This window comes from Ammospiza nelsoni, chromosome 1 (genome assembly GCF_027579445.1).
Source record: "Ammospiza nelsoni isolate bAmmNel1 chromosome 1, bAmmNel1.pri, whole genome shotgun sequence".
Classification (NCBI taxonomy): Eukaryota; Metazoa; Chordata; class Aves; order Passeriformes; family Passerellidae; genus Ammospiza; species Ammospiza nelsoni.
Window position 1 is genome coordinate 72,113,463 of NC_080633.1, and position 14,571 is coordinate 72,128,033.

The window sequence follows — 14,571 nt, forward strand, 5'->3', positions numbered from 1 at the left end:
ATTACACATAATTTATGTTGTGCTTGTTCACTACTCTAACAGTCTAGGAAAACACTTTACAATTGACTCTGGATGATAAGATTTAATTAGAGCTTTCAGACATTTTTATCATACTCATCTGTTTTGAGCTGTAAATGCAACATTGACTTTGGATTTCTTTAGTGGTTGGACAGTTGGCTGAATGGTAAATGATAGGTTCAAATATACAGAAATCATAAAGTGAAATTCCCTTGGATTAGTAGCAGAGATAATTTTCTGTTGAGGGACTATATTTATCATTTAACTCACAGATATGTTTATCTTATGGGTAAAAAATAATTTTGCACCTGAGCTATAGCTCAAAATTCTATTGCCCACCTGCCACCAATGCCATAGGCATGATTTATTAAGTTGCAAGAGGAATTCTGTTTAGAATGACTGTTGGGACAGGTTACCATTTCTACAATGATGTCTTTTGAAATCTTCATAATTTTTTAAACTTCCCTGCGTTTCCATTTATTTGTTCATAAAAAACACCGAACTATTCTGTAGCAGAATTTAAACACATTTCAATCTCAGGACAAGAGCACAGTGTATAGGCATAGTGTATATTTCCCTCCTTCTAGTGTACATCCTAAGTGCAAGATCATGGTCCGTGGGCACAAGACTGAGGCTGTTGAAAGTATGTACCTCAACTAATTAGCTTTCTTTCTGGGAATATGTCTCTAAGCTGAAAGTAAACAAGAATTTTTGTAACCAGAAGGCTGCTCTGAGGTTAGAATAAGTCATATGCAGGCTGGGGCTCTGTTTATGTTTCCATTATGTTTCCATTAAGATGACATTTGATTGTACCTCATTTTTTCTACTTTTACCACCTTGGATACCTATGATCTTACAGATTGTTTGGTTGAGCTTCATAAAGAAATGACTTTGTTGGACAGGTCGTCTCCATTTGACAAGCCCCAAGAATATACTAGGCAGAAAATAAAAGAAATAATACCAAATAACCCATCATATGTTAGCACCACTGCTTGAAAGAAAAATTTTCCATTATTTTTCTTTTCCTAGATATAGTAGAAAAGACCAAATCTTCAGTTTGGCACTCATCATGGTACTGTGATGCTGAGCAGGATCATGTTGCACTCTGATTTACCCTTGTGTGTTTGGCAGAAAAAATCATAGAATCATCATAGAATCTCAGAAAAGTCTGGGCTGGAAGGGAACTTAGAGATCATCTAATTCCAGTACCTCTCCCAAGGGCAGGGACATCTTTGACTGGTTCCTCAGAGCTCCATCCAGCCTGGCTTTTAATGCTTCCTAGAACATCTGGAAGTACTAATCCTTTAACTAGGGATCCAGCTTCCTAAATTCCATTATGAGCCTGCCTTGCCACAAAGCAGAAGCAAATATTGACCCCCATTACACTAGATGTTGTCATTGTTATTGTTATTTGTTTTATGTGACATGGCAGGAACTTCTGCCTCTAGTGTTAAGTGCTGTAGCTCATGAACCTTTGGGAAAAAATTATAGGGTTAGTCATCATGGAATCAGCCTGTAGATATTAAGAAGTGTGTTTGAAAATTCATATTTCCCAAGAGGCGTATTCCCTAATGGTGAGCTTAATAACAAATGAGGTCTGAAAATGATATTCAAACTGTACTGTCTCCTACATCAGGTCTTAAAAAATCACATGATTTTTTAAAGTCATCGTGAAGTGATTCTCTTCTACCTCCTCTACCATGTTACTCTAATGTCTCTTGGGGAATACAGTATCAACATTTCTCTGCTGCTTCTGCTCAGTCAGCGCTGCAGGTGGCCTGATGTGCCACCTCTGGGGTCAGCAGCAAAATACCTGTGTGTCACTGTGGGCAAGGTCTTCAGAGGGTTGACATAGGAAAGCAAAACAGAAAATCTGTCCTTAAAATCTTGGTTTGACAGTGGGACTCCCCAGCTCCTACTGCTTTCCTAGGATCCCAGCTCTGACTCCACCTCAGTTTCACTGCTGTCTGCTGATTTTCCTGTGTATTTCAACAGGATGCACTGATACAGATTATTACTGCATCACAGTCCAAATGAGAGGCAAATCACTGACCTTTATGCAGGAGAACGAATCCCTTAGGTGATACAGCTGTTTTGCAGCAGTGGCTATCTTGGAGCTCTCTGATGCCAAATGCACTGCTGTGAGAGAGACAGGGCCACAACTGAGCGAAACGCAGCTTCTCCTCCTCTGGATGCTGCGCATCTCAGCAGGCACAAATTAGGATGTCTTGGACAGACCCACTGCCTTTTTACACCAGCTTCGTGTGGAGACGATACTTTAAAGGCTATTCCTTGAGCTGGATGAAATGGGCTGTCTCCCACCCTGACACACAGGACAAGGGAGAACAACTGTAAAGATTTCCCCAAGGGCCATTGTCACTTGCTCTTGAGCCCACCTTCTCTCCTGTGTTTGATCTACCTGATAGCTAAACTGGCATAAACCAAGGTGATGTTATTAGTAAGACTCTGGCATCACAAACACAAAACCAGCTAAATCTCCTCAACTTTGAACTTGTCCAGGTCAGAACTTTTCTGGAATCTGTAAGGTATCACTTGTGCATCTTTTGTATGTAAAAGCCTCCTTTCTCTTACTTGTAGCCAGGACAGGTAAGATGTGGTGCATAGGCAGAACAGACTTCTGGGACATATCCATCCCTCCAGTTTGATGGTTCCTGGGAGCTGTGCTCAGACAGCAGGTTCTAGCTTGTGCTATGTGAAAGTTGCATCAAGGAAAATACTGGCATGGGAAAATAAATGATATTTCAAGGTGACCAAAATATAACTTCTGTGTCCCACAAGGATTTGTGTCACTACTGGCTTTAATGAATGGTCTAGAAGGGAATTTTAGGCAACAAATGTGATAGCATAAAGTGATTAAGAGCAATAAAAGCTGAAGGAGAAATGACAATATCAAGCGGGGCCTAATACAGCTGGATAAATGGGCAATGCAGCCACAAATGAAAGGTAATATTGTGGAATCAAGAAAATTTACACTAGATAAAATGATGTTAACTCTTTTCATGCATTCCTGAGCTCTGAAGTTTTATTTTGTTCTGAAGGTCTATTTTGCTCTGAAGAGACCTGGAATCCTTGACAGATGGTTTGAAGAACACTGCTACTCAGAGCCTTGGTGTGATGACCAGTGCACAATAAGAGAGGCAGGTCATGCAACCTACCTAGACAAGGCAGAGATGGGTGGTAGGAAAAGGAAAGGAAAACATCAGAGACTGTAGTGTTTGCCCATGGTCACTGGTAAAGCCAAATGTGGGGCAGAGGGCTTGGGAATGTCTTGCCTAGGGCCAGACTGAGCAGCAGGGGTGAATCCCTGGAGGCCCAGCCATTAACTGAGAGGCACACAGCTCCAGGGGGCCATAGCATCATACAGATGGCCAGGATGGGGGGGAATGAATCACTCTTTGTCTAACTCTGTTTATTAGAGAGAGAGAGTTGAGATGGATTGCTTAGCCCATATGCTCAATTTTTAAGTGGCTGAAATTAGTAAAATGACTTGCATGCTCTGTTATTCTTTCCTCTGAACCACTAATTTGCAGCCACAGCTGAGACTAGGGGATTGTTGCTGGATGGTAAGTCCTTTTTTTTTTCCATGAGAACTGGCAGCCGAGGAAAAAATGTCATCAGAGAAACAAGTCAAAATGAATAGTGGAAAAAGCTCTGTACACTCAGACCAGCCTTGGAGCACAAGGGGATTAGGGACACTGGTGAGGGCACATAGGACCTTGTCCTGGCCCTCTGACATTTCTGTCCTTACAGCAGGGCAGTGGATAGAGTGGCTGCCATGCAGAACTGAGACTGTCCCTTGGAGGTGTCTGGTGGCGTGGCAAAGCCCAGTCCCTCCACCAAGGCAGGCTGAGCTCCCTGGCTGTAAACCATGAGCAGGTTTTACGTAGTGCTGCAAATGTTCATGCACACAGCCAGGGCTGCCCTTGAGCAGGAGGCTGAGGACCTGTGTAACCAGTGTGCTTGTTTTACTGACAGTCTTTGGCACCATGCATTTCCTTTGGGCTTGGAGTCTCCTCTTCTACTCTGGGCCTGCTGAGCCCTGATGTGTCTGAAAATGGATCCTTTTCATATCTCATCAGCAAAACCAGAGGGTTCTTCTGTTTTGTTTGTGGCAGTGTGATAGATGCAAGTGTTGTTTGTTGGCATAGAGATTTCACAGACTGCAGAAACACTGTCACCTGCTCCATAAAATGGAAAAAAGGTGCCAGGCTGCCAAGTGCCTACTAAACACCAGCTGGTAAGTGTCGCAACATCAAGCTGTGCAGCTATTGACTGTGATCACAAGTGGAGGCAAACCTGAGGACAGAGAGCCTAATGCTGCCATGCAGCTTAGGAAGGTGGGTTATGAATTCCCCTGTGGCATGAGTGCAAGGCCCTGGCAAAAGGGCTGCTTTCCATAATGGGGGATACACATCCTGGGAAGCTGCTCCTGGCTCCTGCACAGCCTGTCTGGCAGAGACCACATCTGGAGGCTTCTGTGGACTCAAAACAGACCATCAGGCAGCTCATCCTGGGGTAACTCTCATGCAAGAGGTTGAAGGCAGTGTGATGCTGGACTGTACTTTTACACCCCATCCTCCCACTCTGCCTGCTATAGGAGATTTAAACCATCATGGAATCAAGATATGAAGAACAATCTAGAGGCTTTTTTGTTACTGTAGACTGTGACTACTGGGAGAGACAGTAATTGTCTGAAAATTCCAAATCATAGCTCTGTGGAGGGACAAGGTCATCTATGTGCATTGCAGGCTTGTATGGGGTACACGCCTTATACTTCCCCTGGAAGGCTTTCAGCAATGAGTCTACTGATGCCTAGAAGAACTGCCTGGAAAGGTAACAGAGCTTTAACAGCTGAGGCTTTAAGAAGAAAGAGGCATCTGCTTAAAATATGTAAAACTATTGTTTAGATCAGACAGGGAAGTGGTGGAATAGATGTCCTCCTGCCTGTGTTCTGTGGTATCTGTCATGGCAGGAGGCAAGGAAGCTCTCAGACTTGCAGCAGCAGCTTTGTGTCCTTTAGACTACTTCGTGTCCTTTAGACTACTTCCTTGATCATGATGGCTGCAGTTCTAATTGAATGTTTTTAAATCAATATGACATGTGAGGGTGAGTGTTTCAGTATGAGTAAAAGAATCACTATCAAATAATTATCAGTGCTCTTTCTGCAATGGTATAAAGCATGTTCAGGTGATAAGCAGAACCCTTGGCATACTATTTGGGAAGGCCCAGATTTTCATCACATCAGATTAACAAGAAAGAAGTCACTAAAACCTTTTTTCCTTGGTGGGTGCATAGTTCTCCAGGGATGCGTGGCATTGTGTGAGTCTATGGAAACAAGGCTCCTGCCTTAAATTGGTACAACCTAACATTAGCAAAGGACAGACTGCAATGTTTTGTGCCCATCTGCAACAGGAACTGAGCACGGCACGCCCATAGTGGAAGTATGGTAGCTGGGTGGTTACGTGCACTATGTGTGCACATCTATTTTCTGGGCAACTGGAGGTGTAGAGAGTCCTTAGCTAGAAATAAACCTGCAAATTCCATTGCAGACTGTTCTGCTTTCAGAGGCCTTTTGCCACTTTCCATGAAACTTGTGTTAGTGTAATTTCCCTAGCTCTTCTCATTTACACATGCAAACACCTGGGCACAAAACTGACTGCAGAGTAAGAATAAATAGGTATTTTATCTTAGTCTGTCATGGCTCTAAAGGCATGAGACTTGTCAGGGCTGTGTAACTGGTTTCCAAGCCTATCAATGCCCCGGCCTTAATGTTTCAAAAAAATCAAGCAAGACTTTTTTTTGACTTCATCATGATTTGATTAGAAAAGTAACTAGTCTGGTGGGCTGTACTTGGGCAGATTCACTGCTAAGGGCAATGTCCAAGTGACCAATGATAAAAGAAGAAGACAATCTGCTCACTTCTGCAGACTGAAGCTTTGTCTCCTTGACATGATGCTGATGAACCATTTTTTCTTGATGCTCAAGGCATGTCAAGCTGCAGATAAGCACTAACTGCTGTGTGCAAAGTAGTCAATAAATTGCCATCAGACTTTCCCTTCTGTTTAACTTTTATTAAAAGAGGTGCTAAGGTACTGTACTGTATGCAGTACATCATATTTATTACCAAAATTAACAAATATACAAAACTTATACATGTAATTTTCTTACATCCATTTATTTGTCTATAATACTGCATTTATTCAAGTAGGTTATCTACAGTATGTAAACATCCCTTGGATTGACCTCACACAGATTAGGAAAGCCCATCTAACCCATGTAGTTACCAAATATAGCTTTTTCTTATTTTAAAATTTATTTGGCTTTCATTGGTAAAATCTAATCTTCACATTTGGCACATGGAAGAGACATCTACAGTGCAAAAGAGGCAGATTTTCTGGTTTTGTTCTGAGCAGTTTAGCAGAGTCATGGTTTTAAAGAGTCAAGAAATAAATTTACACAAACTTGATAGGAGATGGATTAGTGTTAACGCCAGTGACTCACAGATCAGCCACTAAACTAGAGCAGAAATTCAAAGCCTCTTCCCCAGCCCTCTCAGTCACGTGGGAAAAGAACCTCCAACCTCAGCCTTGTTTCTAAAGGATTAAAAAAGAGCTCTGTTAGCAACAGAGGGAGGAGTTTAGTTTACAAGAAGCCCTCTGAGATTCCAGTTTCAATTTTCTGCTTTGTGGATTTTTTCTTTTGTTAGCAAGCAATTCTTTTCTGTTTTAATGGGGAAAGAAATGACCAGTGGAAAGCAACTCTTCTGTGGGGACAACTTCTCAGTGAGTTGGAGATTACAGTTGGAGTTTAAAGATCTTTGAACCCTGATGTATAGAGCTCAGTAAGCTGCCGTGTACAAAGGGGAAGAGAAAGGAAGAGAGAGAGAGAGAGAGAGAGCAATGCCATGGAGCTCTCCAATTTTGCTGTAAGAACCAGGAAAAAACTTCCTTCCTTCTGTTTCTCATAGTTTCAAAAATGTGACTTAATTTAACTGAGTAAAGCTGATCCAGAGAGAATTTCATTCACACCCTTCTTCCCATTCTCATCCAAGCACTGTATTGCTATTTTTTCATGAGGCCTCACCCATGTCCGTGGAAGCATCTGATGAGAATGGACTGAACTGGACACCGTTTCACATGGAAAGCCCTCTGCCATTCCTCTCCTGTTACCACAGAACCCCGCTGCTGTCCGTGGCCCCGTACATCTCAGCCAGCTTCTTGAAGCGCGGCCCCCAGTCCGTCAGGTAGTCGTAGCTCTGGTCTGAGTCTGTCGTCACGGACTGTAAGGAGCTGAGCGACTCAGCCACCGAGCCATTCCCTTCAAACATGTAGGTCTGCAGGGAGTCGAAGGGAGGTGCCCACAGGTCCATGTCAGCTTCGTACAGCTTGGCGAGCACGTAGTTGTGGACATTGTTGTCCATGATGCACGCCTGAGGCACGTATCGGGAGAGGCTCTCTATCTCAGGGAGCATGTCCTGCCGGTTCTTCACCACCATCTGGGCCTCCCGCGGGTTCCACATGGCAGCGATGTCGAAGGCCTCCGTGTCCTCCTCCCCACCGCCCTCGTCATCATACCTGACGATGTTCTCGTGGATGTTCTCCTCCTCGTCGATGATGTACGGCTGCTTCCGCTGGCGCCGCATGGAGAGGATGAGGAGCACCAGCACTGCGGGAACCAAGCAAGACACAGGGCTGTCAGCAAGGACACAGATCTTGCTGGGGCTTCAGACTTTCCTCGGCCCTACTTTCCCCTGAGCCCAACTAGCCCCTTGGATTTAAAGAGCTGCGGTGTTGGAAAGCTGAGGGGTGTAGAAATCTCTCTCTCTCTCACACCCCAGTCAAAACTGGTAACTTGAGGTCCTGCTAATCTGTCCCCTTCCTCACCTGAATTCTTAACTCCTGGTGACACAGGACATGGATATCTAGTGGTGGTTGCCTCTTTTAAGCTACCCGGCTCAGAGGTCAGTAACAGTTTATCTGCAGCAGCAGTGCCATAGAGATATTTTGCTTTCTGCTCTGTGGGTGGGTTTTGCAGCCTGCTTTGGGGATGCCTCTTGAGCTGGCCACTGCATGTGACAGAAATGGATGGTCCTAAGGCACCACCATGATATGTCTGCCTACACAGCAAAATGCAGAGCTAGCCCTTAGTCTGCTGTAAGGAATTTTTTGTTTATCTGCAAGCCTCCTGCAGTGCTGCAGTGCTGGTGCTCCTCACCCCCGCTGTGCTTATTAGCATGGGGAAAAGTGGTTGTACAGGCACCAGAGCCCTTTTCTTTTGAAAATGTGCTTGGTGACTTGGTGACTATTTCCAGAGTTAGAACTCAGAAAAGATTTTGGATACTGAAATTTGGAGCAAATGTATCTAGGCTCCTTTGAACAGCCAGAACTGAGGCCCTTTAAAACAATTTTTCCTGTATCTTACTACACTGTTCCTCAAACTGTGTCCTTTGAAACTTCAGAGAATGTGTGTTTTGAGCTAGTATATCATGATTTGAGAGAGCGAACAAGGGAACTGAAGTTCTTTTGGTACCAACAGCTAACAGGGGACATAGGATGTCTGGGCAAGGAAAGCATGAAATTTAATTGTGGAGACAGAACTCATGCAAGACCCTCAGCCCCTTTACTGCAGCACAGGCACCATTTAAATGTAGAGTCACAAGGAAAAAGGATGGAGGTGGGGATATCTCTCTCCTAGACAAAAAATGGAACTGGGTTTACCACTACTGTTTCCTGTGGATCAGGATGAGAAACTAACCTGCCCCAAGCCACAGCTCTCAATACTTCCCACTGCCATACCCTTGCAGGAAAGCATGGCCATATCAGACATCCTAGCACTTGGGGCATCTGGCAGAAATATTTACAGGCAATACCTTTTTCCCCATTCCTACAGTCCAGGTCCTGAAACCATATGCAGCTGACTACACCATGGAGTCCTTGATTTGGCCCTTTAGGCATGCATGCATCTACATATATAGGTAAACACAGATATGTGTGTGTGTGTTTGGGTCCTACACCTTTGGTGCATCAGCACCATGGCCAGAACCGAGAAGTCTGTCCCTCCCAGGAAGAAGTGCAGACTTTACCCAGCAGGACGAAGATGCAGGCGAGGATGGCGATGAGGGCCCCTCGGCTGAGGCTGACGGGCAGGACGTAGGCCTCAGCGTTGCAGGACATCACCACGCCCTCCTGGTCACAGCTGCACACGTGCACGGTCAGCGTGCCCGTGCTGCTCAGCACCGGGCGCCCATTGTCGCTGATCAGGATGGGCAGGTAGAAGGTGCTCTGCTCGTTTTGTCTGAAGCCAGAGCGCCGTGTCAAAATCCACGCTGTATTGTCTAGGGGCAGGGAGTAAACAGAGAGGATGGCTTATAGGCAGAGCAAGTACATTCAGCAGAGAAATAATGTTTAAAAAAAAACAGCCTTGGAGCCACATCCATTTTTTCTTCTCTCTTCTTTTGTTTTTTTTAATTCGTCAATCACTAATTATTTTGCGACTCCTTCCCCTCTTCCAGTATCTTCTCAGGCCATAGATCCAAACCTGAGAGGCATACACACATTAAGAGTTGCCTTTACCCCTTGTGATATAAGATGCCAGAGCAAACTCACAGTATTCAGATTTCAGAGGCCAAGACAGAAATGAGCAATTGAAGGCAACTTGTTGTTCCTGTTTGCTTATGCTCAGCAGCTTTTCTAGGTCTCAGACACTGCCACCATTTTGGAGATGCTGGCATATAACCTTTGTTGACATGTGATGGTACTCTGTGGTTTTTGATACATGGCATGACCATCTGCTTGAGGCAACAAGGGGACAAAGGAAAAAACCCAGCTTGCTACCCTAAAGCAGCAGTGAGTTGAAAATTCGCAACTAAACATTTTTTCTGTGAAGTACATGCAATTTCTTTAGTACTTCTGCCATAGAAAAAAGCCAGAATGCTTTGTGTTGTCGTCAGAATTAGTCTGCTTTGATTTGACCATTCTGCTTCATTTAGTGTGACTGCCTGTTTTTATAAGAACTTAAATCAAAAGGAATCAAAATTATGCTGCTGACAAAAATAGTAAAAGAGTGACCTAACAGCCAGTTGCTGTTGGCCATTTCAGGGGAAATTCCTACCTTTGGGGCTTTTTCCTTCATATTCAACATGCTTTTTAAAATGTCAACATTTACCAGTGGCATTTGAATTCCTTTCTATCTCCTCCCTCAAATTTCTCAGTATGTGCACCAAGTTTCCTAATCTAAAAAAGTGGAAAAAAAGTGAAAAATGGATTCAGGAGCTTGTTCTCAATTCTCATCTCAGGATGCCAAAGAAGAACTCTTTGGAGATGACTGTTGATTTTTTCAGTGCTTTTGGAAAGTGCAGGACTGAATGTCTCCAGTGTGAACTGAGTCACCAAAGAGACTAAAGAAACTTGCATGAAAATTGTCCTTTCTTACAAACATGTCTGCAAAGCTAGGGCCAAGAAAGATTACTGGGGAACAGTACAGGTATTTTTTCTCTTTGGCAGACCTACAAGCTCTGATTCTCTGCACTGATGCTGTGGCAGTTTTTGGGAAATTATCTTCATGCAGTTTCTTTTACTACTTAGTTTTATTTCCTGTTCCCTTTGTTCAAAAGAGGTCACACAGTCTGGCCATCTGCATCTCCAGGTTGTTACCAATGTACATTTGCTATGCTTGAAAATGCAGGATACTGATCAGCTGTCCCAGGTGGATTGGCACAATGGGATTGCTGCCTGGAAAAGGCAATAAACCTTCTGATCACAGGTAGACTCTGAAAAAACCTAAAATATTAACATAGAAGTGTTCAATTTCCTTATTATTCCTCTGTCCGTTCACTGCTAAGATTTAAATCTTGGCTGATTTTTTTTTTCAGTGTAGATACTCAGGTTACATGCAGATCAATTCAGCTATATGATCTACTGTAGTCTAGACATCAAAAATGATTTAATGGCTTGTTGAAGGGAAATCAGGAGCTTCAACTCCATGTACAGCCAACTATGGAATACAGGCAAACTCAAGCTAGATTAGCCAGATTTGTCTCCTAGACTAAAACTATGGCCCAAATTACAAACTCTGTGCCTCTAATCTTATGGCATCAGAGAGTACAGGCACACCTAAGTATTGAGATGTCAGGTTCCACAGTTTGTGAGATCAATTTAAATTTGTGACATGTTTTTAAAAAGAATCTCAGGGTCTTTTTTCTTGCACGTGAAAGACATTTCAAGCTTTTACTCTAAAACCATAAAATTCTGAAGTGTGCTACATGTCTGCATGCAAATATATAGTGATTTGTAATGTCTTGTTAAATCATGCGGTCCTAAGAGCTGGAGCTTCAAGGAAAAAGCACCAGGTGCAAGAGAAAATCCAAAAGTTGCTTAAAACTGATTATGTGTCAGTGTTTACTGATTTCACCTTTGATATGTAGTGCAGCTCTGAGTGTGTGCAGTGGGTATGGACAGACATAGGTAGGTATCTTCCTCGGAGCAAACAATAGGATAAGAGAAAATAGCCTCAAGTTGTGCTAGGGGAGGCTTGGATATTAGGAATAATTTCTTCACTGAATGGATGGTCAGGCTTTGGAGAAGGCTGTCCAGGGAAGTGTTTGAGTCACCGTCTCTGGAGACATTCAAAAGATGTGTAGATGGGGCACTTAGGGCTATGGTTTAGTGGGGGACTCAGAAGCATTAGATTAACAGTTGGACTCAATGATTTTGAAGGCCTTTTCCAACCTAAATGGCTCCACGATTCAGGAATGTGTCCCAAAGCTCATCAGAGAGCAGTACCCCATGCCTCCCATGGCTTCTGGGCAAAGGGAATGCTGTGGACAGGAGCCCTTGCCCGGTCAAGCCTTTCCCTTCTCTCTACTGGGGCACATACAAGTGCTTTCTCTCCCTTGGGCTGTTTATGTGCCCTCTATATGTGCTCCACAGCTATTAATATCACACCTTTTCATCACTGGGCCAGTTTTGGCACAAGGAAAAGCAGCCCAAAGGCAGAAAGTGGCAAAGTGCTTTTATGCTCTGTCAATGAAAATACTTGAGTCACCCTAACTGGAGTAATTTGGTTGTATTTCTCTTTCCTGGGTGAAAGATTCACTTTCTTTAAACTGACTTACACTAGAAGTCACAGCTTCTATTCAGGTGACAGCAAACCTTCATTTCATGTAAAATTGCTCTTTGTGAGGGAAAAAAAGATTAATTATTCTGAGCTGGTCGTACTTTGCCTGCAAAAGAAGTCACAAGCTGTTGACAGAAGCTGAGCAAAATTAGGTAGTGAGAGCTCTCAAGAGTTTTTAACCACTCTTTTCAGGCCAAAACCAAGTTTCTATAATCTAATATTGAAAGATATATATGTATAAATACCTCTGCTGTGATGCCCTGACCATATCATCCAGGTCTTAAATGTTCTTGGTAATTAAATTCTCTTTGTAACTCCCAGGATTACATTCTGGGCCTTTTGCTTCATTTTGCTTTGTACTAGGCAGGCATCCAAATCATCCCTAAAGAATTGTTCTACCTGTTACTCTGCAAGTGAAATGCACTGGTGCCAAAGCTTGTTGTGTGACTCATCAAAAGCCAATGTGATTTGACGTGCTAGCGCAGTGCGAAGGACGAGCTGGAATGTGATGCAGCATGGCAGAAACTGAAATACACAATTTTATTCCAAATTTGATATCTGCTAAGCCCCAGCCATCAAGAGAAGAGGGCTTGTGAGGACATGAAAGCCCTATTATATTAAAAAAGAACAAGCAGGCCTGATAAGAATGCACAATGTTTTTCCTCTCAGCATCCAGCCCAGCAACTTTGGCTCGTGGAGGGTGGCTGGCAGCACTTAGCTCCAGCACTGAGCAGAGATGCTGAAGGTTGCAGCATGGCTGGTTCCACATTTGTGTGAAAACTGAACTTCCCACAGGCCTGCAGGCTGGTGTCTTCATGTGGTTGTGAGAACAAGCCAGGGAGCACCATCTTCCTGCAGCTTTCTGCCTCTCTGGAAAAGATGTACCTCTCTGGAGAGGTCAGGGGAGCTAACCACTGTGTAGGTCCCAACCTTGAGATCAGAGCTAACCACTGCTCTTCTCACAAGAAAGGCTTGGTTTCTTTCTGCACAAACCTGTAGAAGAACTGGGGATGATCAGCCTGACAATTTTGTTAGACTTTAAAACCTGATTGTAGTAATTATGAAGAGCTAGGAATAATATAAATAAATATTCCACCAGGAGTGGGAGAAAGAACACAAGGAAGCAGGCAAACTAGACACCACTGAGTTGGGGAAAGAGTCAAACCTTTCCTTGAGGATTTTCAGCTCACTGCTTACATGTGTGAAGTAAACCACAGATTTAGGGAAGGGAGAAATAGCTAAAATTTTTCCCAGGAGAAATTTAATTGTAATGCAAAAGACTGCCAGGATACTATGCCTGGGTGGGTATGACAGATCCTGATTGTGCACCTATTATAAGAGGCTTCTGTCTTCAACAGTTCCTGGCTCCCAAAGATGGAGGGCAGTGATTAAGGTTCAACAGAAGATAAGCTCAGAGCTTAATCTAGAAATGCAGTAAACTTATTTTGTAGCTTGTTCTTACAGCAAACCTCTCTTTCTAACTTATTCCCAGCATAGTCTCACCTAGAAGAGGGTGGAAGGAGGATGTCTTGCCAATGCCCTACAGCAGACAGCGAAGAGATGGCAGACTCCAGCTCAATTCCCTGCTTCATCACATTTATCCTATAAGGCCTTGAGAAGCCATTTGTGCCCAGATTGTTGCAGCTACTTAACATGTCTATTTCTCATTGATTTTACTGAACTCAAAGAGAATCCAGCATGTAAGTAGCTTAATTTCTCCTTGCCCCAGATCCCCATCTATAAAGGAGAACAATAGGATTTCTCTGTCTGCTGAAGATATGCAAAGGATGAATAGTCTGAAGAAGTTCTCAGAGACTAAAATTACAAGGGCCAAAAAAAAATGTAAAACAGCTCATCAGAATGCAAACTGTGATCTATGTGTTGCTCAGTATAAATCAAGGTTTTAATTGTTGCCAAGGAGGCTCCATGTCTTGCAGTTTCTCTTACTGCTATATTGGACAACCAAGTAATCAGCACAATTGCTAATCCTAACAGCGCCTTCCCGCAGCCTGGGAAGCATTCCTGTCTCGTGTTTATGGGCACAGGCTGTGACTAGCAAAGTGTGTTCTGCTTCTTGTCTAGCCACCCTGTGACAAACAGTGTAGCTACCCCCTCTGTGCCCAAGTTAAATGATTTATATAGCTCTTAGTGGCCCCTAGATGAAAATATAAGCATAAATTACTTTTACTGAAATGACTACTGCTCTCCAAATTGCTGAGGCAGTAAATAAACCCTTAATCATAGAGTCATAGAATATGCTGTGTTATAGGGGACCCTTCAGGACGAGTCCAACTCCTGACCCTGCACAGGATACACCAAGAGTCACACTGTGTGCATGAGAACTTTGCCCAAGGGCTTCTTGAACTGAAACAGGTTTGGTGCTGTGACCACTTCCCTGGGGAGCCTTTCCAGTGCTCA

General features: G+C 43.5%; 1 protein-coding gene across 1 annotated transcript in view; it reads right to left on the minus strand.

The window, feature by feature from the left end:
- Window positions 1-6,095: 6,095 nt before the first annotated feature.
- The window catches only part of CDH20 (cadherin 20), a 117,190-nt gene continuing 108,714 nt past the window's right edge, over window positions 6,096-14,571 (minus strand). Inside the window, exons 11-12 of the mRNA XM_059467913.1 lie at window positions 9,122-9,373; window positions 6,096-7,704 (exon numbers count right to left, since the gene is read on the minus strand). Of these exons, the coding sequence (XP_059323896.1) occupies window positions 7,205-7,704; window positions 9,122-9,373 (752 nt within the window). The 3' untranslated portion in view covers window positions 6,096-7,204. The remainder of the gene's footprint in view (window positions 7,705-9,121; window positions 9,374-14,571) is intronic.